Source organism: Trachurus trachurus (genome assembly GCF_905171665.1).
Source record: "Trachurus trachurus genome assembly, chromosome: 7".
NCBI classification, from domain to species: domain Eukaryota; kingdom Metazoa; phylum Chordata; class Actinopteri; order Carangiformes; family Carangidae; genus Trachurus; species Trachurus trachurus.
The window spans coordinates 33,029,584-33,057,202 of record NC_139901.1 but is presented as its reverse complement, the minus strand read 5'-3'; the positions used below and the strand labels follow the sequence as shown (position 1 = coordinate 33,057,202).

The window sequence follows — 27,619 nt, the reverse complement described above, 5'->3', positions numbered from 1 at the left end:
TGGTTTTGCTAGTATGTGGATATATTGAAACCTCAGATGTCCTTTTTTGAATACAAGTGAAGACGTGTCTGTCGGTGGTGATCCCTTCTTTTCATCAACACATCAATATACCACACTCTCACACTGCAAAAACTCAAAATCTTTCCAAGAATATTTGTCTTATTTCTTGTCAAAATGTCTCATTTCTAGTCAAAACTAATCTCTTTCCACTTTAAATAAGACTCATCACCTAAAAATTAACTTGTTTTTAGATCATTTTCACTTGTTTCAAACTAATTTTCACTTGAAATAAGTAGAAAAATCTGCCAGTGAAAGCAAGTTGTTTTGTGTTTGTAATAAGAAAGAAAAACTTGCTCCACTATCAGATTTTTCTACTTATTTCAAGTGAAAATCTGCTTGAAAGAAGTAAAAAGTGTCTAAAAACAAGCTGCTTTTAATATGATGTGTCTTATTTTAAGTAGAATGAGATTAGTTTTGACTAGAAATAAGACAAATATTCTTGGTAAGATATTTGAGTTTTTGCAGTGCTGCATTGTGGCGCGGAACAACTCTGCTTTATTTTTTCTTCCTCCTCCTCCTCCTCCTCCTCCTCGCTGCCTGTCATGGAGGCAGCGTTGTGTTATGTAAGATGGGAGGAGGAGGAGGAGGAGGAGGAGGAGGAGGAGGAGAGTCTTCCCTTCCCACCGCCTCCTCCTCCCCCCTCTGTGTTTTTGTTTTTCTCAATGAGCCAACGTCTCCCTGCCGAGGCCTCACAGCTCCACTGCACTAGGCCTCTTTCCTGGAAACGCAGCCGAGCAGAGGCCACGCAGGGGGAGGAGGGGGAGGAGGGGCAGGGGGAGGCAGCCTGGGGAGGAGAGGGGCTCTTCCAGCAAATCACATGACTGCAGACCCTCCAGCCCCCGACATGAGGCTCAGATGCTGCGAGCAACGTTTCAGTTTCAGCTGCAGCAGCTTCAATCTCCTCTGTCACCGAGCTGCAGACGGACACGAACCAGGTGTCACAGCACCTGATGATGGCTGGGTGTGTGTGATAATTTAAATGATTTCTGCTCCGTCTGTGCAGTTTGAACCTGATCTGACACAGTTTCTGATATTATTTGTAGTCGTTAATTGCAAAAACTCAAAATCTTACCAAGAATATTTGTCTTATTTCTAGTCAAAAATGTCTAATTCTACTTAAAATAAGACTCATCACATAAAAAGCAGCTTGTTTTTAGACACTTTTTACGTCTTTCAAGCAGATTTTCACTTGAAATTAGTAGAAAAATCTGATAGTGGAGCAAGTTTTTTTCTTCCTTATTACAAACACAAAACAACTTGCTTTCACTGGCAGATTTTTCTACTTATTTCAAGTGAAAATCTGCTTGAAAGAAGGAAAAAGTGTCTAAAAACAAGCTACTTTTTATGTGATGTGTCTTATTTTAAGTAGAATGAGATTTGTTTTGACTAGAAATGACATTTTTACTAGAAATAAGACAGATATTCTTGGTAAGATATTGAGTTTTTGCAGTGTATGCAAATTAGAAATCATCTGTAAATGTAAACGAAGCCACTGAGGAGCCAGAAAAGTTCATTAAACTGAATTAACGACTACAAATAATATCAGAAACTGTCAGATCAGGTTCAAACTGCACAGACGGAGCAGATAAACATTTGAAATATCACACACACATGGTTTCAAACACGGTTGAAAAAGGTCCTGTGGACTGAAACATTGTTCATTAAAGTCTTTTGCAAGTGACTTGACAGTGTGCGGGAGACCCTTATTTCCTTTGTTCACTCCTATCCTACGCTCCAACGCACCTGCTTTTCAAGATTTTTTAGGTGTGCATCAGCCTCCACACCTTGACTACTTATTTCAAGTGAAAATTAGTTTGAAACAAGTGAAAATTGTCTAAAAACAAGTTCATTTTTAGGTGACGAGTCTTATTTTAAGTGGAAAGAGATTAGTTTTGACAAGAAATAAGACAAATATTCTTGGAAAGATTTAGAGTTTTTACAGTGCTGCGGCCTCGTTCTGATTTGCATGTGAAGCCGCTCTAACACACACACACACACACTGATGTTATCTGTACTGGTTTTGTGTGTGTGTGAGTGTGATTTATGTTTTGTGTGAACACAACCTCCATGCTGGTTTATTACTGTGCCACAGCTGAACGTGCTGCTGCTTTAATGAGATGCAATTACACAAGACAAAAAATCATTACACACAGAACACACACAATAAAAAACTGTTGTTTACTGATCTGTGTGTTCAGGTGTGTGTGTGTGTGTGTATCTTACATGTATCTGCTGTTTGAAGTCACATGTTCTGGACACATTTTCCATGAAGCTTCTGCTGCTGCACCGTGTGTGTGTGTGTGTGTGTGTGTGTGTCCAGGCCTCCTTAACACCATCTGACCCCTGAGCTCTGTGTGTGTGTGTGTGTGTGTGTGTGTGTGTGTGTGTGTGTCTCCTCTCTCAGGAATGCCGAGGCGTCGTTGCAGCAGCAGCAGATAATGAATGTTAAAGCTGATGGAGTTTAAACAGTGGCATCAAGCTTTTTAAAAACCACATGACGTCTTCCAGCTGCGTCGTCCACACTCATTATGTTTTATATATATAAATAAATATATAAATATATATTGTTTTGTTTTGTTACACACAGATCTGTCAGTGCTGCCTTAAAATGTCCGACACCAGGAATGCACAGAGCAGCAGTCGTTCCTGTTTATTCCTCACATTGTGGCCGAGCTGTGGCAACGGGCTGAGCCTCCTCCGCTCTGCTCTCACTCTCTATTAACCAGCTTCTGCTCATTGTTTCTGTCTGTTGTGTTTCAGCTCAACGCTCCTACACATCTACACTCTGTCTATGCACACACACACACACACACACACACACACACACACACACACACACACACACACACACACACACACACACACACACACACACACACACACACACACACACACACACACACCACATATCTGCTGTAACTTAATGTCACGTCACGGTTGTTCCCTGCAGAGTGTCGATCCACTGCCTCCATGTTGTATATGTATATTGGTATCTTGAAGCTCTGTCTTCTCATCTCATGGTGACCCAGTGTTCCTGTTTTAAAGGGATAGTTCAACATTTTGGAAAATTGGCCCATTCCCATAATCCCTATAGTCATAGCAGTAGGTTTGTTACCTTTATTTCTCGGTGTAAGCTATTTTTAGAACGGCGGAGCAGAGCCGTGAGCTGCTCAGAGCTACGCTACGGAGGCTCATTATGGGATTTCTTGGTTTCCCTCATCAAACTCATCAAATACACAATCCAACAACTCCACAACGCTCTGGTGGACAAGTTGTGAGCTGCACATTCACCACGCTATGAGATAATAACACAACGTTACCAGACAGAGTTGTTTTAGAGGGAAATTCATGCAAAACCACTGATGCACGTTGCCTTCAGGGACAGTTTTTCATCAAGCAGTCTCTGTATTTCCCTCGAAAACGCCTCGTAACTCGTCTTTCGTCTCGTAACTTTCTGTTATTATCTCATAGCGTGGTGAATGTGCAGCTCACAACTTGTCCACCAGAGCGTTGTGGAGTTGTTGGATTGTGTATTTGATGAGTTTGATGAGGGAAACCAAGAAATCCCATAATGAGCCTCCGTAGCGTAGCTCTGAGCAGCTCACGGCTCTGCTCCGCCGTTCTAAAAACAGCTTGCACCGACAATTAAAGGTAACGAACCTACTGCTATGACTATAGGGATTATGGCAATGGACCAATTTTCCCAAATGTTGAACTAACCCTTTAACTGAAGAAGCATTTCTGATTTGTTGAATAACAATTACAATATACAACCGTAAGAAGAAGGCCACAATGACCAACACAACACTGAGACTGAAATAACAGTATATATATAATGATTAATATCTATTCAACAAGTCAGAAAGAGCATCTTCAGTTAAAACAGGAACAGGTCACCATGAGATGAGAAGACAGAGCTTCAAGATACCAATATATATATTTAAAGGGACAACGAGGAGTTTTGTTAAAGTGAAGTGTTTCCCCACTACATTTATGAGCCTCCGCACCGTGAAATTCTTTGACCGGTGCAAGACAGACTCATGTTTTCATTCATCAAGAATTAAAGTCAGAGGTTGGAAGAGGTTCACATACCGTCGTAGTTCCCACCATAAACGGAGATTCGGCGGTGTTATTCTCATGACTCGCCACGAAACCGTCGGCTCGCCCAGCATTTCCACCACCACTAATAATAACAAAATAACCATAGAGACAAAACCATAGATTTATCTAAAATGGACCATTAACAAGTGGTAACGTAGATTCATCCACATTAATAGGAGACTTTTTTATAACCAAATAGAAACTCCTCGTTGTCCCTTTAAATATATAGTACAGACATGTGGGGAGCCAGTGGTTGACCACGTTACCTAACATGGTGTCAGACCCACTGGTATTTATTTGAACAAGGTGAAATGTGAAATGTGTTTCAGCTGCTCAGAACACGACTGCACCCAGATCAGTGAATGACAATATGGATCAGAGCTTGGTGCAGAACCTGAACCTGAACCTGAATCCCCGGTGGGTGTTTCTCTGAATGACTCTCTGGGTTCAGACTCTGAACTAAGCTGCATTTTCTGACATGATGCAACCGTCATGTAACGTAGTTCCAGCAGCAGCAGCATTAAAAGAATAGTTCACCCAAAAATTGAAATTTCACTCATTATCTCCTCCCCCTCATGTGGACTAAGGGCTGGGAGAAGTTTCAGAGTCCTCCGTGGCTTCTCTGAGTTACAGGGGGTCTCGGCGTAGCAGTGCATGTCCATATAACGGTTGCAAATGGATATACTGTCTTCGTAACAAAAAGACACACCAAAAAACATCCAAATACCTCCATGCTGCTCGTATGTAATGTCCCTCTTGTATTGAAGCCCCGAAATGCGAAATTGTCCCGAAAAAAATTAAATAAGTCTATATTTCAAGCTTGTTTGTAGCGGAAGCTTCTCGAAGCTTCTCTTCTTGGTCCGTTCAAATCTCGCGAGATTTGCGCCGGCGTCAGTAATTGCACGCCGGTAGCAGTATGGAGGTATTTGGATGTTTTTTGGAGTGTCCTTTTGTTACGAAGAAAAGTGAGCTCCGTTCTCAACCGTTATATAGACATGCACTGCTACGCCGAGACCCGCTGTAACTCAGAGAAGCCATGGAGGACTTTGAAACTTCTCCCCAGGGCCGGCCGCTGGCATAAACCCTCTATGCGGTTGTTTAGGGCCACAGCCGTTAGGTGGGGGGCCACATGATCAGAAAGGTACCGGGGTTCATCAAGTCATTTAAACATCCTGAGGTCTGCACGTGCAGCTATGAGCTTTATATGTAATGTGAAGTCAATATTCAGCTTCTTTTATCTCACATTTGAGACATTTGGTGAAAATAGAACGGCAGAATGACAACATTTGTGCTCAAAAAACAATCTTACAAAATGTCATTTTAGACTTGTTTTCTACACTTATCTATTACTGTATTCATATCCTATTTCAAGCACCAAAACAGTTCATTCTCATGACTGAAGGAGTGTTTTCACAAGGGATTTGACATTTTTCAAAAAGCAGACCTCAAATTTCCAGCATTTGGGTTAAAGAAATAATTTATTTCTTTCTACAGTGTTCTAGGACAAACTGGCGTCAGTGTGCTTACAGCGGAGGTTCTAATATTTAGACATAAAACACTTGACTATTGTTACACAAGATAAATTTAAGAAAATATGTAAAAGTCGAGAAAATGGCCTCAAACCTCAGAGGGCATAAACACGTCTGTATGCAGTTTTAACCAGTGATTTGGTGTTTGCGCTTAGAGTGCAGGGCCACAAACAAAATCTTGTTTAGGGCCACCACAATCCTAGGGCCTGCTTCTCCCAGCCCTTAGTCGACATGAGGGTGAGTAGATAATGAGTGAAATTTCAATTTTGAGTGGACTATCCCTTTAACAGCAGCAACAGGGTCCTGGTCCTGGAGCTGCTGCATCAGAGCCGTGTTGTTGTTGTTGTTGATCTCATGTAGGGTGATTACCGTCACACTGTGGCTCAGTAAAAATCCCCCCGACCAGAAGAGAGAAAAAAAAGAAAGAAAAGTTTTCAGGGCAAAACAAGTTAGTTTCATTTTTACAACCGAGTCACTGGAGAGAAGAGAGAGAGAGAGAAAACGAAAGAAGAATCCTGGGTCACTGGTTTCACTGTGTCCTCTGTTACCTCCACACATGAAGCTCTGACATGAGGTCCAGTCCACAGTCTGGTCCAGTCCAGGGTCTGGTGGTCCAAGACCCTCAGGTGAAGACTGGCCCACATCATCTGCATTACTACAGGTAGGCCTACAGTAGGACTCTACTGTTTGTTTTTAAGGGTTTATTACATGTAACTCAACCTTTTAGTTCACATTGTTAACATTAATAAGCACTTGTAGTGTTACAGTGTTATAAACAACGTATTAAATGTTTAAATAATGCTAATAATTCATGTTAAAAAGGGAAGTAAAAGGCAAAATAAATGCTAATAATAACAGTAATGCACTGTGGTTTTGGTTTCTATATTAATCACAGATTGATATCATGATCTTACTCAGTAACAGTGGGTTTGATAGTTACTGTGAAGTCAAATAGGCTATAATATAATCTTATGGTAAAACTAACTAACGCCAGTGACACACCTACACCTAACCACGCACTTCATAATTGTTATAGCCTAGGCCTAGTATTATTTTATTCTTTTGTGTGGTTACGTAATTATAACAATCATAATTATTCAAGTGTAATGATAGTCCATCATAAAAACTGCGCATTAAAGCAGTAAACTGATGTAGTAGTAGAAAAACAAAACGTTATATAAACAAAAAAACAAACAAACGTCACGTCGAATAATTTCAAAATAAGAGTCTGGATGAGCCCGGTCCCTCTTCGGTCCCTCTTCACCTGCTGTAACGTTTCATCTCAGATATCAATAGGACTACTTATTTATTTATTTATTTTTAATAATTTACAAACAATGTGATCTCATTATCGATCCGCAGCAGCAGCAGCAGCAGCATTAACAGCAGCAGCAGCAGCAGCAGCAGCACTGGAATGTGTTCGCTGCGGCGCGTGCGGGACGGGGAGGAATGCCTTGGCCACGCCCCCTCGATGCCGTCTTCTGCTTCTCAGAGCACGTCAACACGGCCGCCATCTTGGGTCGGTTTCTGACAAGCAGTCAGACCCAATCAGAGCCTTGTAGAACACATTTCAGTGTATTTATGCCTGTGGGTGTGTGTTTGAGTATATAAGTGTATGTTTAAAAGGATAGTTCACCCAAAATTCAAATTGCACTACTCACCCTCATGTGGACTAAGGGCTGGGAGACGTTTCAGAGTCCTCCGTGGCTTCTCTGAGTCACAGGGGGTCTCGCCGTAGCAGTGCATGTCCATATAACGGTTACAAATGGATACCAACTGTCTTCGTAACAAAAAGACACACCAAAAAACATCCAAATACCTCCATGCTGCTCGTATGTAATGTCCGTCTTGTATTGAAGCCTGATTTAATTTTTTTTCAGAACAATTTCGCATTTCGGGGCTTCAATACAAGTGTGTCTTTTTTTCTGAAACTTCCCAGCCCTTAGTCGACATGAGGGTGAGTAGATAATGAGTGAAATTTCAATTTTGAGTGAACTATTCCTTTGATACATAAAAGAAAAAAAAAATATATAATTTCTTTTCAAAAAAAAAAAAATGTTGTTGTTGTATCATAAATATATGTCTGACATTTATAATAAACCAAACGGCTTGAAAATTAGTTGAATATTCAGTGAGTTAAGGCGATTTTATTTCGTTGATAGACCTCCGCCTCTGTTAACTGATGCAACCGACCCAAGATGGCGGCCGCGTTGCCGTCTCATTCCAACGGACAGCAGCAGCAGCGTCAGAGGCGGCGTCATGGCGTCTGTTTGTATTTTTTCTACGGGGAGGAATGCCTTGGCCACGCCCCCCTCCTCTCTGCTCGCTGCGGGGCCGACCAATCAGAGCGCGGCGACGGTTTCTAGGCGCCCGCGAGGTCTCGACCGTAGAAAAACAAACCCAACGGTTTACAACAAAACTCACATTTTACTCACAACTCGGCCGCGGATTCGACCTTTTTACACCGGCAACGAGACAAAGCTCCGGGCGGCGGTTGGTTGGCGTTTTCCCCGCGGCTGCTGTGCGAGGTCTCTCCATCCGTCGGTGTTGTTTATCTGTAGTAAAGGGGAAGGGGGAGGAGGAGGAGGAGGAGGAGAGGAGGGTTAGGGAGGGGGGCTTGAAACCGGCCTCCCTTGCCCCATTTCCTCGGTTGTTTTCCTTCTCTCGCCTGGATTCTCCATGTTGTTGCTGCTGCCGTTGCTGCTGCTGCCGCCGCCGCTGCTGCGAAAGTGACGGGAGAGAGAGGAGGGCAGCACGGCTACACGACCAGAAGAAGGACCGGGAAAACAAAAAGAAAGAAAGAAAGAGAGAAAAACCTCCGGAAAAGGACTCTTAAAGTGAAAACATATCCATATAAGTGCCTAGTTCGGGGACGAGAAGACGGAGGAGAAAGAAGAAGCGGGAAGAAGGAGACGAAGACGAAGCAGCAGCAGCGGCGGGAAAGACTCAGAGAGAGAAGGAAGGAAGGAGAAGAAACCCCGAGAAACAAGACGAAAAGGAGCTGGTTCTCCTCTTCCTTCTCCTCCTCCTGCTGGTCCTCCTGCTGCTCCTGGTGGTGGGTGAAGAGGAGCCGATGTCGCGGACTTGTTGTGGATCATTTGCGGATCATCATCATCGTCGTCGTGACTCGGGCTCAGTGATTGTCCGATGGAAAGTTCTGTCATCACCCAGGTGCAGAAAGAAGACGACGTCCACCATCACGAAGTGTCAACCAAAACAGGTGAGAAGGGGAAGGGAAGGGAGTGTATTTGTGTGTGTGTGTGTGTGTGTGTGTGTGTGTGTGTGTAACATAACATCAGTACCGACACCTGCCCCCCCCTTCTCCCCCACCCCCCCTTCGGTCGGTGCTCGGTGTGTTTGTTTACGATTGGGTTAATAATAACCTATAATAATCACATTTAACTCCTTTAAATACACCATGGAGGAGTTTAATCTTAATATATTCTCATTGGTTGTTGTGTTTAATAATGGATTAATAAATAAAGATGAGATTAATCACCTGATAATTGATAATCAAAAGTGTAGATGGGCTCCAGTTAGTATTGATAACCTATAATAATCACATTTAACTACTGTGTTTGAGTTTAATCTTAATATATTCTCATTTAGTTGTTGTGTTAATAATGGATTAATAAATAAACACGAGATTAATCACCTGATAATTGATAATCAAAAGTGTATTTAGTATTAATAACCTATAGATGGGCTCCAGTTAGTATTAATAACCTATAGCCTAATAATCACATTTAACTACTGTGGAGGACTTTAATCTTAATATCTTCTAACTGGTTGTTGTGTTAATAATGGATTAATACATAAACATGTGATTAATCACCTGATAATTGATAATCAACAAAGTGTAGATGGGCTCCAGTTAGTAATAATAATAACCTGTAATAAACACATTTAAGTCCTTTAAATACACCGTGGAGGAGTTTAATCTCCTCTTCTCATTGGTTGTAGTTGTTTTTTATATCCACACCTGCAGATTAAACTCCTAATAATGGATTTATAGATAAATATACTGATAATCAATATGGTTCCAGTTGATAATAACCTGTAATACTCACATTTAACTACTAATGGAGGAGTTTAATCTGCCCTTCTCATTGGATGTTGTTGTTTTTTATATCCACACCTGCAGATTAAACTCCTAATAATGGATTAATAAGCAAATATGAGATGATATTAGACACTTGATAACTGATACTGATAATCAATAGGGCTCCAGATGATAATAACAACCTGTAATAATCACATTTGGAGGAGTTTAATCTCATATTCTCCTTGGTTGTTGTTGGTTTGTATTTCCACACCTGCAGATCAAACTGTTTATAGATGAAACACTTGATAACTGATACTGATAATCAATAGGGCTCCAGTTGATAATAACCTGTAATAATCACGTTTAACTCCTTTAAATACACCGTGGAGGAGTTTAATCTGCTCTTCTCATTGGTTGCTGTTGCTGTTGTTGTATTTCCCCACCTGCAGATCAAACTGCTAATGGATTAATAAATAAATATGAGATTAATCAGACTAATCAGCTGATAACTGATACTGATAATCAATAATCTATACTGTAGATGTGTAGATGGGTTGGGCCTGGCTCGGCTCGGCCTGGCTCGGCTCGGCTCGGCCCAGTCATTCACACACATGGTTGTGTTGTGTTGTGTAGTGTTGGTTTAAGCTGTGTAAGTGTAAGTTCAGTCTCCATTACGCAGCGGCTCGGCCATCCAGAGCTTAGCTACTGTTGATCCTGTTTTTGTCTCTCTCTCTCTCTCTCTCTCTCTCTCTCTCTCTCTCCCTCTCTCTCCCTCTCTCTCTCTCTCTCTCTCTCTCTCTCTCTCTCTCTCTCTCTCTCTCTCTCTCTCTCTCTCTCTACCTCTCTCTCTCTCTCTCTCTTTCTCTCTCTCTGTACTCTCTCTCTCTCTCTCTCTCTCTCTACCTCTCTCTCTCTGGGCTCTTATTGTGTCAGTGTGTGTGTGTCGCTCCTCAACATGTGTTGTTGTTGTTCAGGTTATCACTGACTTCCCCCACTCTCCTGTTGTATAATATAGGTTATCAGAGTGTATTTTTGTCTTTTATAATGTATTTTAGTGTAGTATAGTGTGTTATTGTGTTTCATAGTGTAATATTGGGATTTACAGCGCAACTATTTTAGTGTATCATTGGGTTTTATAGTGTACTATTGTGGATTATTGTGTGTTGTAGTGTATTATAGTATAATATAAAGTCTTATAGTGCAGTATAGTGTGTTATAGTGTATTATAGTGTGTAGTGTTATAGTGTGGTGTTGTTGTTGGTGTCCAGCTCTCCGGAGCCTCAGCAGTCTGAGTGTTCATGTCTATCAGGTTCCAGCTTGTTTGGCCCTGTCCCAGTCCTCCTCCTCCCCCCTCCCCCCCTCTCCCCTCCTGGGTCCTGTCACCACAGAACCAGGGTCCAGATTCTGGTCCAGATTCTGGTCCTGGTCCTGGTTCTGGCTGCTGTTTATTCTGGGTGTCAGGAAACAAGTGCTGGGACTTTGTTTTTGTTGCTGCTTTTTGAATTATTTGACGCTGAACAAAAACCACCAGAGCAGCCAGAGAGGTGTGTGTGTATGTGTGTGTGTGTGTGTGTGTGTGTGTGTGTGTGTGTGTGGAAATACCAGGTGCCGTGGCGGTATTGACAGCAGGAATGCACTAACACACCCTCTGCACACGCCCATTGTAGCTCCGCTCAAAGATGTCGTTGTTTGACGCCTCTCGGCCCTGAAACTGAAACAGGCTTCTGCTGCTCCTCAGCTCCGAGCCTCATCCACCTTCACTAATCCACCTTTATATGAACACATATACATATATTTAATATATATGTGAATGTGTGTGGTTTGATTGGCCAGAGCGCTTCTCTGTGATATTCAGCGTGTCAGAGATATAAACCTCTGCAGGATTAATCTGCTCCTCTGGCAGCCGGGCGGCTTTAATGTAATGTATGTGTTATGTCATACATGGAGCAATATATGAACACATCTTCTTCTGCTGCTTCTTCCTCCTGTGGCGGATCAATAAGCAGCTGCTCGGCTTCTCTGGTTGTTGTTATAGACACGCGTCACGTGACTCCACTGTATTGATTTAGATTTAATCATCTTTTCTACTTTCACATAGATGAATAAAAACGAAGAGTAGATGTCGATGTTGTGAAGATCCAGAGCTTGGGAGTTGTTGTGTAACATGCTGTGTGTGTGTGTGTGTGTGTTGGTGGCAGCTGAGGCTTTTGCATTTGAATTAACAAACATAATCAAACAAAACCACATAGATTTCACACATTTCAAGTAGAATTCACACATATAATTCATTCTTTCTTCATTTCCAAGCACTTTTTAAATGACAGTAGCTTTAGTAGAGACCTCGTCATCAAAACAACTCCTCAGGCTTCACACATACAAGCTGCCCGACTGACTGAGTGTGAGTGTGTTTATAGCAGCTTTAATACCGACGACGACGGATGTATAAAATCAAATCAAACAAGTCCTCACATGAACAACAACAACAACAGCGCAGCAGCAGAAGGGACTTGTAAGGAGGAGGAACTCCCCCCTCCCCCTCCCTCTCCCTCCTCCTGCTGCTCTCTGAGCCTTTATGCAGCGAGGACTCCCATCGTTACAGAGGCCGATCAAAGACCGAGCTGCACCGAGGTGTGACCGTCTGTCCAGCACACACACACACACACCAACACACACACCGACACACACACGCCTGCTTCTCTGTCTGTTGTCCGTCTTGTCTGGCTGCAGGCTGCTTCTCTCTTTCTTTCTCTCTCTCTCTCTCTCTCGGCTCTCAAACCGTCCCAGAGTTTTAAAATGGTTGGAATGTTTTCTGTCTGTGTTTTTCTGTTGAAGGTAGAGCTGCCTAACGCTGCTGCTGCTGCTGCTGCTGCTGCTGCTGCTGCTGCTGCTGCTGCTGAGGAGGAGTGTGGGTTTTCCCGCCCTCTGTGATTATATAACATGTACCAGCCATTTCCAGCAGCAGCAGCAGCAGCAGAGGCAGCAACGCATTAAAAACAGATTTCATATGCCTCATGTCTGTTGTGTTGTGCCATCATCATCATCATCATCACATGTGTTGTTGTTCAGGTTATCACTGACTTCCCCCCACTCTCCTGTAGTATAATATAATTTATTAGAGTGTATATTTGTCTTTTATAGTGTATTTTAGTGTAGTGTAGTGTATTATTGTGTTTCATAGTGTAATATTGGGATTTACAGTGCAGTATAGTGTATTATTGTGTTTAAAGTGTATTATATGGTAGTATAGTGTATTATTGGGTTTTCTACAGCAGCAGCAGAGGCAGCAACGCATTAAAAACAGATTTCATATGCCTCATGTCTGTTGTGTTGTGCCTTCATCATCATCATCATCATCGTGTCAGACAGATGGACGAGAGAAGAAGCTGCTTCTATACGTTAACAAACAACTCATTAGCTGAGCGCTCTCTGGTCTTTTATTGCTGATATCTCATGTGTTGTTGTTTTGATTATAGACTGCCCTTTAAATTTGAGAGTGTACAAGTAACATTTGTCATCTTCTTCCACATGTGCAACCAGTAAATTTGCCTTTTTTTGGTGAAACATGTAATGCTCTATGCACTGTGTGATTTTAATGATCTTTTGCATGACCAGTGTTTCTGCTAGGATTTACAAAAGGTGTAGGCAACGTGGTGTTGAACCTCTGGGCTGCAGTAACATCTTCGGTTTATTCTTTATTCCGCTAGCGCAACTCGGCTCCACTTTTTAATTTATTTATGTATTGAATTATTTATGTTTTGCTTTTCCACTAGCACTCGAGCGCGACGTCCGACATAAGAATCAAACACGCTAATTTAAAAGACACACCGGCGGTAACAGCGCCCACTGATCTGTAGTGAGACTGTTCTCACTGTTCTTTTACACGAGTTAAGTGACGGTTGCGTGGAAAACAACGCTGTGGTCCGCGATCGAGGAGCAGACGAGTGAGTTTGGAGTTGACGAGAGGAGAGAAAAGAAAGAGCGAGACAACGCTGCATGACGACCTCGCCCTCGCCGAGGGGGAACTAGGAAGAACTCAGCTGTGATGGAACCGAGTGTAGTGGAGAAGAGTAGATCAGATTATTATTGTGCGTCTGCCCCAATACTGAAGCAGTGGCGCCAATGATTTAGACGTGGCGGACCACCACGACAAAAAAGCATGTAGCGGAAACCCTGATGACAACGCTAAGCGACGAAGTGGGTCTAATAAACTTTAGTACGACGTCAAGTGTGATGCCTGCAGATTGTACGGTGACCGTTTAACTACTGAATTACGTCAGGTTACAACGTACGTACGCCAATATGCACCGTCATCATCAGCGTGCACCGCAGCAAAGCCGAAGTGAGAGGGAAACTGATACGTCCACGAGCAGAACAAACACAAACAGCCGCTCATGGTAGCAGCTGCAGGAAACATCAAATAAACTGGCGCCACCAAACTTTCCTCTTTCTCGACTTCTTGTTTTTCTTTTAACCTCCATGGCAGGCGATCGTTGGTTTGGGTTTAGCACCGGTTTTCTTTGACAACGTGCGTCCTTGAACCCGCCTCACAGTGTCTCACACGACGTAAGACGACCGTGGTTTCTCCTACGATGATCGTCTTTCATCTGGGAATCGGCCACAAGGGCGACTCAGAGACTCTGTAATCTGTCATTACGGCCACAACAGTACCCGTCTGCAGGCAAGATGGCGGACAAGGGCGCCGCCATCGCTCCGTACTGGAAGCCGGTCTTCTTTCGTGTATATTTTTCACCATACTTGATAACGTAACTGCATAATTTACCAGTTAACTGACTCTGAAGTCTTTTCACGATTTAAAAAACTGAGATGTTCGCAATTAGAAGCCCAAAATAATCACCTGATCAAGTGATTATGTTCATGTTTCATCGATTTACAATTAATATTAAGTGTGAATATTATATCTTAGATGCTTTTTAGATGGATGATGATAATTAAAACACTCTTTCTCTCACGGCTCCATCTCTTTGTGTCCGTGGTATCGTCTCCGTCGCCTCCTCCATCGACCATTTGGACGCAGCGACGAATAACAAGTAACAAGATACGAGTTGGAAGTCCCAACAGGAAGTCGGTCTTCTTCCTGTATATTATTCGCCGCTCCGTACCGCCGTATTGTGTTCTACCTAAAATTTGCAATCCGCCATATAACGAGAATTTAAAAGGTAAATATTAAACCAAGTAGATTAAAACTGAGTGAGTATAAAAGATCTGTCCAATCCAGTCCACACTGGAACAGGAAGTTGGTCTTCTTCCTGTATATTTTTTGCCGCTCCGTACCGGTTATCTGATCTACCTGAAGTTTACGATTCACCATAAAGCGATAATTTAAAAATATAAAACCAAATGGATTAAGGAGATTAAAACTGAGTGAGTATAAAAGAAGACAGGAGGACGTTCGTCTTCCCCGTGTGCTAATGTTTTGCATGAAGCGGCCGGATTTAAAACCCAGTTACAATGTCAACTTTTCATCGATTTGCAAATATATGTTATATAATGTAATTAATATTCTGTGTGTGTCTCTGTGTGTGTGTGTGTGTGTGTGTGTGTGTGTGTGTGTGTGTGTGTGTGAACAGGCCAGGTGAGCCGCTCGGCGCTGAAACAGCCTCGGAGTTGTAACATCTTCAAAGCGCTCTTCTGCTGCTTCCAAGCTCAGGATGGCCCCAAACCTCCGTCGCCACTACCGCTGCCTTCCCAGCAGGCTTTGCTGGATTCACAGGAAAATGGATGCGTTGTCAAGGTAACGCTGCTCTTTATTTCCTTTATCTAACATTCACATCCACCGAAACCTGGGATCGCTCTGGTCCGTTTTTGAAGAAATGTATTTTAGTGTTGATTCAAGATTTTTACTTCCTCACCATCGACCTACAACACACATGCACCAGTCGCCATGAAAGAGGAGGCGTTGGAGTTACAGCCGCAACAATTAATCAATTAATCAAACAATAATCGATTATTAAATTAATCGTCAACTATTCTGATAGTCTAATAATCAGTTTGAGTAGTTTTTTTAAAGAAAAAAAAGTCCAAATTCTCTGATTTCGGCTTCTTCAATGTGAATATTTCTGGTTTCTTTGTTCCTTTATGACAATAAACTGAGTCTCTCTTTGGTTTGTGGACAAAACAAGACATTTAAGGACGTCGTCTGGTGGTTTGAGAAACACTGATTCACATTTTTCAACATTTTATTGACCAAACAACTAAATTGATTAATCGTATAAATCGATAATGACAATACTCGTTAGTTGCAGCTCTAGTTTGAGTAAAGGAGAGCAACCATGATTTATTTTTGTGTTTATTCTAGATTTTTACTTCCTCATCGTCGACCCACACACACACATGCACACGCCAGTCATCATAAAAGAGGCGGTGTTTGAGTAGAGTGACCGAGCATGCTGTTGTAAAAACAAAAACATGCTTCCAATTCTTCTTATTATTATTGTCTTTAAGCCTCCTTTTGTTATTTTGTTTCAAACCACGGCTGCACCTGCTCTGAGCATCTTAAAGCCATAAAAAAAACTCAACTGTCTGCGGATACGGAGCGACTTTGATGTTCACACTCGATCCTGGCAGGAAGATGAGAGCGCCACAGAGAGAGAGAGAGAGAGAGAGAGTAGAGGACGACGATGGCTGTGGATGATAATTGCTGAGGTGGAGAGAAAAATACTAAAGCCCGGGGCCGGGCGGCAGAGCAGCGGAGCGACCACGCTGGTGAGCGCTGTCAGCCTGATTAGAGCCTCGCCACCGTGGTAGAGAGGGAGGAGGAGGAGGAGGAGGGGGGTTTAATGAGATGCCATGTTGGTTCACACTGAGGAGTTTCCTCCAGCAAACAGGAAGCAGATGAAACTGGATTAAAGTTGAACTCATCTGACTTTATATCGATAAAACAATGATGGAAGATAAACATTTTTAGTTTAGTTTAGTTTAGTTTAGAGCTGCAACTAACGATTAAATTCTCATTATCGATTAATCTGTCGATGATGTAAACGATTAATTGATTAGTTGTTTGATCAATAAAATGTTAAAGGGACAACGAGGAGTTTCTATTTGGTTATAAAAAGTCTGATATTAATGTGGATGAATCTCCGTTACCACTTGTTAATGGTCCATTTTAGATAAATCTATGGTTTTGTCTCTATGGTTATTTTGTTATTATTAGTGGTGGTGGAAATGCTGGGCGAGCCGACCAGCGTTTCTTTACTTTAGGTTTCGTGGCGAGTCATGAGAATAACGCCGCCGAATCTCCGTTTATGGTGGGAACTACGACGGTATGTGATCGTCTTCCAACCTCTGACTTTAATTCTTGATGAATGAAAACATGAGTCTGTCTTGCACCGGTCAAAGAATTTCACGGTGCGGAGGCTCATAAATGTAGTGGTGAAAACACTTCACTTTTCCAAAACTCCTTGTTGTCCCTTTAAAAACATCAATCAGTGTTTCTCAAGCCACCAGACGATGTCCTCAAATGTCTTGTTTTGTCCACAAACCAAAGAGAGACTCAGTTTATTGTCATAAAGGAACAAAGAAACCAGAAATATTCACATTTAAGAAGCTGGAAACAGAGAATTCGGACTTTTTTTCTTTAAAAAAAACTATTCAAACTGATTATTAGATTATCAGAATAGTTGACGATTAATTTAATAACCGATTATTGTTCGATTTGATTGATTAATTGTGTCTTTGGTTTGACATGGCAACTTGAAATTAATGAATAAAGGAGGCGTTCAATAGACATTATTTCTCCTGCTCTATTACATATCAGGTTATGTTACACTATGTAAATCTAATGTTTCATTTGTATCAACAATATATAAGAAAAGCGAATGTATGAACGAAATGTATGACACTGATAAAAACAGAGAATTATAAATAATAAGTCAAAAAAAGTTATTATGTTGTTATTGTGCTTCGATGCTTTTAGGACCTTTCCCAGATGATTCCATACATTAAAATGACGTCACATCAAACGTAAAACACAATATAAACCTCATGTTATTATTATATCTTTATATTATTATATATTATCATGTTATTAGTAGCGGCTTCAGCATTTGTAATGAGCTGCCTGCAGCCAACAGGAAGCAGCGTGAGCACAGAGCCTCTGCTTATTGTCTGGAAATGAAACTGGATTAAAGTTTTGGTGCCGACGGGGTCACGCTGCTGCTGCTGCTGCTGCTGCTGCTGCTGCAACTGGCTCCTCGCCGCCGCCAACGCCGTTGTTGTTGAAAGACGATTCATCTAAATTTTGACCTACCTTCCTTTACTGGATAAATGTTTCTTCTTTTTTTTATTTTTTTCTGTTATGCAATATTTTAAATAATTAATTTCAGTTTCGAAACAAAAAATGACGCAGGATGTGAAAATGAGATTATACGGAGTTGATTTGCTCTCCTGTAGAGTTTAATAAGCTGCTATCGGAAGTGTAATGAAAGACATAAATATGCTAATGGTGACGATATATAACAACATAAAAAGTAAATAATTAAGACCACACACACACACACGCTCTTCCACAGTCGTTAATTTCCCAGCGGTGAAGTCAAACAGCCGAGGTTCGACTGTCGTATGAATCACGGAGCGTTTCGGGTCTCATCATGTTCCTCAGCTGTAAATATAGAACCGACAAGACGGATGAGGGGCGTTGTTATTAAAAAGAGGGAACTGTGTGTGTGTGTGTGTGTGTGTGTGTGTGTGTGTGTGTGTGTGTGTGTGTGTGTGTGTGTGTGTGTGTGTGTGTGTGTGTGTGTGTGTGTGTGTGTGTGTGTGTGTGTGTGTGTGTGGTTGCAGTGCGACGACGTCAGCCTGCTGCCCGAGGTGAACGACCTCGACCAGGGGAAGATCTGCGTGGTCATCGACCTGGACGAGACTCTGGTGCACAGCTCCTTCAAGGTACCGCACAGCAGCGCCGCCGTCGTCATGGGGATGTGGTAATAGTAGTAACGCAAACACAATTTAGTTGGAGTTAGTCAAGTTCTTGAACGCAACAAGTAATAAACTTTGATGCATTTTTTATTAAGTTGTTACATAATGCAACGGTTCTCAAAGTGAGGTCTGAGGACCCCCAGGGGTCCTGGAGAGGGTTCAAGGGGTCCTCAACGTTTTCTTGGAATTTTACCGCTTTTTTCTAGAATTTTTTAACTTTTTCTTTTCTTTTTTTGAGAAATTATTATTAATTTATTTAGAAATTTTACCACTTTTTCAAGAAATTTTTTACCACTTTCTTTCTAGAATTTTTTTTTTTCACTTTTTTTTTTTTTTTTTTAATTTTACCACTTTTGTCTAGAATTTTTTTTTTTACTTTCTTTTTTAAATTTTACCACTTCTTTCTAGAATCTTTAAAAAACTTTTCTTTCTTTTTTTTTTTTTTTACTGCTTTTTTCTAGAATTTTATTCTCTTTTTTTTTGAGAATTTTTACTATTTTTTTTTCTAGAAATGTTTAAAAGTTTTTGGAGAAATTGTACCACTTTTTTTCCAGAAATTCCTCTACAATATTTCCAAAAATTCACGCCATTGGCCCTAATTTTAACGTACATTGACTAAAAAAGTAACGTTCTTCATGTTCTTCAGTGTGTATTTCTGGAGTTTGTAGTCTAATTTGTGTTAAAGCAGAAGTAAGTGATATATTTGTGTTAATATAAGTCTTAAATAGTTATATCTTCCGACAGCAATCACTTACATAGAGTGTTTGGTCTCAAACACGGGTCTCTCAGTCCCTCTGCTCTGCTCTGAGCCCAGGAGAAAACTTTTCTCGTATCCTACAGTTTTTATCCAATGAGGAGAGAGAACGGCATGCAGGGCTGTGTGTGCAGCCAAGGGACACCGTGAATGTGGTGACGTAGGGACGAGGACTGTTATGGTGCGTTCAAGGAAACTCGTAACTCGTGTTTTTCCGACCTGTGAAGTGGTACCAGTTTGATCTGGTACGAGTTCACGGGTCAGAAGTTACGAGTGGCCGTTATAGTGACTTTCACAGGTAAAACAGGTCGGAAAAACACGAGTGGGTTGCCTGGAACGCTACAAAGTCGTAAGTTGTGACTTGAAGCTGTAATTTACGGTTTCAAAAGCCTGCCTGGAACGCAGCATTAGCCAAAACGACCGGATCGCTTACTTCTGCTTTAATTGAGGGCTCATGGTGTAAAACAGTTTGAGAACCACTGACATAATGCACCGAATTATTACAAAATGTGAGAGTTGCACTTTTTTAAAATGAAAAAAATGTAATAATTTGGTGCATTATGTAACAACTTATTACAAAATGCGGTTAAGTTTATTACATATTGCGTTCAAGAATTTTATTACACAATGTGACGCTACAGGGCCCTAAACAAAATCTTATTCTGGGGCCCTCTATTACTGCCAAGAATTGAATTGAATTGAATTGAATTGAATTGAATAAACTTTATTGATTCTGAAGTAAATTCTCGATGCTAGCAGCCCATGCATACATCCACTCAGATAGATAGATAGAATAGCAATAAATAGACAGAATGAATAGATAAACCTTTACATTACATCTAAAACCAATGCTTGCTAAGACTGATACTGGTGCTGCAAAGTGACTTAAAATAAAGTGCATAAAATACAACTGCTCATACTAGTAAACTGTGTAGCCTGATTTCCCTGGGGATGAAGGATCTGTTGAGTCTTTTGGTTGAGCAGTTTTGGGATCTCAGGCCACTAAATGTGCTCTTAATACTGATGATTGATCATCTACACACCAGCTACAACCTCCATCATCCTATCCTGGGATGTTTTTAAACCAATCTTTGGTTTTTAATCTCGAAGCGGAACCAGATTCAGCTCAAAGTGCAGCCTGGGGTCGAAACTGAACGTCATATAGGCCTACAACTAAACCTAACAAGATAAACCAATTGACAATACATTTACTATTAACACATTATCTGCTTTTTTTTATTTTGGGTTTTAAATAAACTAAAGGTTTAAAGGTTTTTTGTAATTACACAGGATTTCTCCAGGGATCGTCAGACGTTACAAAGTCACTTTAGCGTTAAACAAGTTAATTGCTCTTCGGGGCCCCCTTGTGGTCACGGGACGCTAAGCAGCTGCTTAATTCGCTTACACCTTGTGCTGAAAACAACAACGACAGCGTCCCACAGGAGAAATTAGATGAGCTTGTTTCTTTCTGGAGCTCCAAACTACGATATTTGTATTTATTTATTTCGTTTATATATCATTTCTGAGAAGGAGGATGAGTCTGTTGTTAATCTCTGAGTTGATTCTCACAGTAAAGCGACTGATATACCGTGTGTGTGTGTGTGTGTGTGTGTGTGTGTGTGTGTGTGTGTGTGTGTGTGTGTGTGTGTGTGTGTGTGTGTGTGTGTGTGTGTGTGTGTGTGCTGCTCCTCCGTGTGCACTTGTTATGTAATAACTCCATGTGAATGTACAGAGCAGCAGCAGCAGCAGCAGCTCGTGTGAACGAACATGAACCGTGTCTCTCTGTGTGTCTCCTCCCTGCAGCCCATTAGCAACGCAGACTTCATCGTGCCTGTGGAGATAGAGGGGACCACACACCAGGTAAATACACCACTGCATGTGTGTGTGTGTGTGTGTGTGTGTGTGTATTGGGCGGAGAAGGGATGGGTCGTTGTAAACCGATCGAGCCAGGTTTCTGTGTCTGTGTGACGGTGCAGGGCGCCCCCTACTGGACAGAGGTGGGAGTAGAAACAGGAAACACATCAACACACACAAACAGCAGCAAAAAAAAGAGTCACTTGTCTTCATGAATAAGTGTGTAGAGCTGCAACTAACGATTATTTTCATTATCGATTAATCTGTGGATTATTTAAACGATTAATCGATTTAGTTGTTTGGTCAAGAAAATGTAAAAAAATGTTGAAAAACATCAACCAGTGTTTCTCAAACCACCAGACGACATCGTCCTCAAATGTCTTGTTTTGTCCACAAACCAAAGAGAGACTCAGTTTATTGTCATAAAGGAACAAAGAAACTAGAAATATTCACATTGAAGAATCTTTTTTTCTTAAGAAACGACTCAAACTGATTATTAGATGATCAGAATAGTTGATGATTAATTTAATAATCGATTAATTGTTGCAGCTCTAATGGAAACACGTTAAACTGCAAGGAAACAACTCAATACACCAATATGATCGCAAAACAGCACATGAGTCATTACGCACAGCTTTTTATTCATTTAAAGGTCTGAGATGGAAACGCACTTGAACCAACATTATTCACATTAATATTTTTTATCGATCTTCAGATAATTCGATGGACAGGTGGATGGAAACAAGAGACTCAGTTTATTGTCATAAAGGAACAAAGAAACCAGAAATATTCACATTTAAGAAGCTGGAATCAGAGAATCTGGACTTTTTTTGATTATCTAAATGGTTGACAATTAATTTAATAATCGATTATTGCAACAGAAATTACAACTCAACATAAATACAGCAGCTAGACAAAGATGACAGAGCAAAATGAATGAATAAAGGAGGCGTTCAATAGACATTATTTCTCCTGCTCTATTACAAATCGGGTTATGTTACACTGTGTAAATCTAATGATTCATTTTTTATAAATTTTATAATCGATTACTGTTCGATGAATTGTTGCGGCTCTATAAGAGATATAATCGTCATCGTCGTCGTCGCTGCCACCGAGGAGAGAGAGAGATCATGTTGGAAACCTCTCGGCCTCTCACTGTGGGACATGTGGAAACGTAATTAAAGAGAGAAATGAGATTCCTGGGACCCCCCCTCCTCTTCCTCCTCCACCTCTACCTCCTCCTCCTCCTCCTCCACCTCCACCTCCACCTCGACCCCCCGTGGGCCTGGGACCCCCCCTCCTCCACCGCCCCGTGGGCCTCTGCCTGGTTCAAGTAATCCAGGATAGGCTGGTTAACTCTGGCACGGCCTATTCTTGATTACTTGTTTCAGGAACCGGCTACTTGCAGCTGAAGACGAACGAACGGGTGGAGAAAAAACACAGGAAAAGAACCAGAACCAGAACAACGAGAAGACGTTAAAAACTGACACCAACCATGTTTTTATTCGCATTAAGCAATAACGGATTAAAAACGCCTCATGGAAACGGTAAAATTAAATTAAATGTCATGATGAATATCGATAAAAAAGTGAATACGGTCGATCTCATCGGATTTTCTCTTGATCGATACAAAGTTAATGCAGCAGATTCTGATGGAAACAGTTGTTTGTTGGATAAATGTGAGTTGCGAACGTGTTTTATGTCGATTCTGCTACGTATTCCAGCTGCAGTAAACACAGAAAGATGCATAATTGTAAATTATGTTTTACAATCGATATTTGAAATGATGAAGGCACTTCAAAATGACAAGGTCGAACCAAACGTAAACTATACTCTGGCGTTTGAGTTTTACCTCTTTACAGAAGATTTCTTTAAACTGCTTTTTTAAATACAAAATGAAACTAAAAGACTGTGGAAGATCCTGGGTGGAAAATAATGAGAACAAATATGAAACTAAATTGAAATCATACTCTAAATCTCTCTAAAATAAAAACACTTTAACTAAGCTTTTATTTTATTTACCAACTTAACTTGGCTGGCGTGCGTGTGGCTCAGTGGTTTCCAGGCAACGACTGTTGTTTGGTCAATAAAATGTTATAAAATGTTGAAAATCATCAATCAGTGTTTCTCAAACCACCAGTCGACGTCCTCAAACGTCTTGTTTTGTCCACAAACCAAAGAGAGACTCAGTTTATTGTCATAAAGGAACAAAGAAACCAGAAATATTCACATTTAAGAAGCTGGAATCAGAGAATTTGGACTTTTTTTCTTTAAAAAAACTACTCAAACTGATTATTAGATTATCAGAATAGTTGACAATGGATTTAATAATCGATTAATTGTTGCAGCTCTAATGGAAACACGTCAAACTGCAAGAAAACAACTCAACACACCAATGTGATCGCTAAACAGCACATTCATCATTACGCACGGCTTTTTATTAATTTAAAGGTCTGAGATGGAAACGCACCTGAACCAACATTATTCACATTAATACTTTTATCGATCTTCAGATAATTCGTTGGACAAGCAGAAGGAAACCTGGTTATTAGAGTTTGTGTTGTGTTGTGTTTAGTTGTGTGATAACAACGTGTGTGTGTGTCTGTCCTGCAGGTGTATGTGCTGAAGCGGCCGTACGTGGACGAGTTCCTGCAGCGAATGGGAGAGTTGTTTGAATGTGTGCTGTTTACGGCCAGCCTCGCTAAGGTACAAACATGTTTAATTCACCGCCGCCGTGGAGTGTTTTCTTCTTCTTCTGACTCCTCCTCCTCCTCCTCCTCGCTGCCGTTAGCCACCTGAGCTTTAAACACCTCTAATTAAAACACACACGTCTGCTCGGCTGCGTCAGCTCTTCACAACTTCACACTGAGTTCTGACATAATTGATTTCAAAGCGGAGAATTAGAGTTAATTACATTAAAACAGGTTTCACACACACACACACACACACACACATGCTGGTTCTTATGCAGAGATAACGGCTGCACCGCTGATTGAAACTGACTGTGACCGACTTCATTTGCTGCAAATGACTTAATATAGATAAAACAATGATGTAAGATTGTTATACTTTTATTTTTAGTTTGGTTTAGTTTATTTCAGTCTTTTGTTTGACACTTCACCTCATCGTGCAGCTAGAAATTACAACTCAACATAAATACAGCAGCGAGATAAGTAAAGGTCAGAGAAAAGATGACAAAACAAAACTAAGCAAATCAAAGTAAAGAAAGACAAATAAAGAAAGATAGACGGAAAGAAAGAAAGAAAGACAGACAGAAGGAAAGAAAGACAAAGATAGAAAGAAAGGAATACAAAGACAGACAGACAGAAAGAAAGAAAGAAAGAAAGAAAGAAAGACAAAGACGGAAAGAAAGACAGAAGGAAAGAAAGACAAAGGCAGACAGACAGAAAGAAAGAAATACAAAGAAAGAAAGAAAGAAAGAAAGACAGAAAGAAAGAAAGACAAAGACAGAAAGAAAGAAAGACAAAGACAGAAAGAAAGAAAGAGACGGAAAGAAAGACAGACGGAAAGAAAGAAAGAAAGAAAGAAAGAAAGAGACGGAAAGAAAGACAGACGGAAAGAAAGAAATACAAAGACAGAAAGAAAGAAAGAAAGAAAGACAGACAGACAGAAAGAAAGAAAGACAGAAAGACAGACAGAAAGAAAGAAAGAAATACAAAGACAGAAAGAAAGAAAGACAGAAAGAAAGAAAGACAGAAAGAAAGACAGAAAGAAAGACAGAAGGAGAGAACGACAAAGACAGAAAGAAAGAAATACAGACGGAAAGAAAGAAAGAAAGACAGACAGAAAGAAAGACAGAAGGAGAGAACGACAAAGACAGAAAGAAAGAAATACAGACGGAAAGAAAGAAAGAAAGACAGACAGAAATACAAAGACAGACAGAAAGAAAGACAGAGACAGAATGAAAGAAATATAAGTTAATTATCCTTTTAAGTGTTTTTTTTTAATGTTGTTATTGTGTTTCATGTTTTTAGGACATTTTCCTATTAACTTTTAAATTACACACAATAAACACACCTTGTTTATTAGTGGTTGTGATGCTGCAGCGTCGTCGTATCGGCTCAGTTTAATCTGCTGATGTCGTTCCAGCTGTGAGTCTGTGAACAGCTGCTGCAGATGTTGCACATGAGCAGACGACAATGTGTTGTTGCCGTAGTAACTTCAGACTGAACATCCTCCACTTGTAGAAGCTGCTTCGTTAGCTCCTCTGCCTCACACGTCCCACTCTCCCTCCTCCCCCCTCCTCCCCCCACCCTGACCTTCCCCCCCGGCAGTATGCAGACCCAGTGACGGACCTGCTGGACCAGTGCGGAGTTTTCCGGACTCGATTATTCCGGGAATCTTGTGTATTCCACCAGGGCTGCTACGTCAAGGACCTGAGCCGCCTCGGGAGAGATCTCCACAAAACGCTCATCCTGGATAACTCTCCTGCCTCCTACATCTTCCACCCCAACAACGCTGTGAGTGTCCACACGATACCCAATAATAATAATATTAGATTCGACAAATACCAAGGCAGCTCTGTTTTGACAAAAAGTTAAAATGCCTTTATTTAAAGGACAATTCCGGGCAAATTCAGCTCGGTCTAAAAGAAGGAATCTGAAGGTTTTCAGTTTAATGTCTCCTGTTTTGCGGTAGTTGTGTCTGTCCCCGCGTCGCCACGGCAGTGATGAATGGGAGCGGATTGAAGTTCTGCTGCTTAGGCTGTTTCCATCCCTCAAAGCCACAGACAGCGTCAGATGGAGACTCAAACATGCAGCCAGAAGTTTTTTTACTTCAAGCAAGTCCAGAGTTGATATTCCTGTGTTTATGACACAAACGGGAGCTTCCCACTGCACCTGAACACACCGAGCGTCAACTTGGGTCTCGACTCCGCCAGACTTTGAATTAGATCTAGTTTTACAAACAGTAGGGATGTGCCAAAAAATTGATTCACATAAGAATCGCAATTCTCATTTAATATGATTCAGAATCGATAGAAAATGTCTCAAAATCGTTTTTAAAAAATTAAACAAATCTGCTGCTGTCGGCCTCCGTTTCCTTAGAATTTAAAAGGCAGCTGTTTAACTGCACTATTTATTTTAAATAAAGAGGCACTTTTAATTTTGTTACTTAAGCAATATGTGATGTTGCTTTTATGCAACAGTTTCAACAATTCCATCTAAGCATGGATAAATGTTTAAAACTCAATAAATGTGAAAAAGACACTTTAGTCATTCTGTCTTGTAAAGCAGACTGGAGTAGATCATGAGGATCCTTTCACACCGACAGACTGAAGCAGAAATCATTAGGAATCTAATCGTTTTGAATCGAAAATCCATTTTGAATCGAATCATAGCTCCAAAACTCAGAATCAAATCTAATCGTGGGAAAATAAAAGATTCCCAGCCCTAACAAACTTGTCGGCTTGCTTGAAGTAAATAAACTTCTGGGTGCATGTTTGAGTCTCCATCTGACGCTGTCTGTGGCTTTGAGGGATGGAAACAGCCTAAGCAGCAGAACTTCAATCCGCTCCCATTCATCGCTGCTGTGGCGACGCGGGGACAGACACAACTACCGCAAAACAGGAGACATTAAACTGAAAACCTTCAGATTCCTTCTTTTAGAACTAAAATGTTAGGAACATACAGCCCCCAGTTGAATTTGCCCAGAATTGTCCTTTAAAAAAGATGCCATACTCAGATCCATAACTATATACTTGATTAAGAAGGAAGGTTTTAAGTTTATTCTTGAAAGGTTTATTGTGTGTGTCCCTTTAGGTTCCTGTGGTGTCCTGGTTTGATGACGTGGAAGACGCCGAGCTGCTCAACCTTCTGCCTGTGTTTGAAGAACTAAGTCAAGCTGATAACGTTTACACGCGGCTGGACCAGCTGCGTGGACACTGAGACCGGCTGAGGGCCGACAGGGCCACGGCTGCAACAACACAACACAACACAACACACACATAGAGATATATACAACACTACAGGGTTCCCACATGGTGGTGTTGGTGTTGTTTTCCTCCTCACCTCTGCACAAAAAGCCTCTGTTTTATAAAAAAGTGTATTAGCAGCGCGGGGTGAAGGAAAACAAACGCTCTGGAAAAACTAAACTAAACTACACTAAACTAAAACCACAGATTGAACAATAGACCGAATCTCCTTGTTGTTTACATTCTACTTCCAGGTAGAAAACCAGCTGTAATTTGAATGAGATCAATAGTAACGAACGAGAGTTTAGCTATATATCATGTTTTTCACGCCCTATCACCGTTTAGACAAATCTGAAATGATTGAAGAAACATTACTATTTCTGTGTGTGTGTTTTGTGTTGCTATGTGTT

General features: G+C 41.1%; 1 protein-coding gene across 2 annotated transcripts; it reads left to right on the top strand.

The window, feature by feature from the left end:
* Window positions 1–7,883: 7,883 nt before the first annotated feature.
* ctdsp2 (CTD (carboxy-terminal domain, RNA polymerase II, polypeptide A) small phosphatase 2) lies at window positions 7,884–27,255 on the top strand. 2 transcript variants are annotated; one of them, XM_083975366.1, is made up of 7 exons: window positions 7,894–8,910; window positions 15,324–15,487; window positions 18,535–18,636; window positions 21,227–21,283; window positions 23,891–23,983; window positions 25,573–25,758; window positions 27,058–27,255. In XM_083975366.1, the coding sequence occupies exons 1-7, from the start codon at window positions 8,838–8,840 to the stop codon at window positions 27,181–27,183; spliced, it is 801 nt and encodes a 266-aa protein (XP_083831492.1). In that variant the 5' UTR covers window positions 7,894–8,837; the 3' UTR covers window positions 27,184–27,255. The 2 variants fall into 2 exon arrangements, with proteins under 2 accessions (XP_083831493.1, XP_083831492.1); XM_083975367.1 differs by lacking the exon at window positions 23,891–23,983 and having other exon boundaries at window positions 7,884–8,910.
* Window positions 27,256–27,619: the final 364 nt, after the last annotated feature.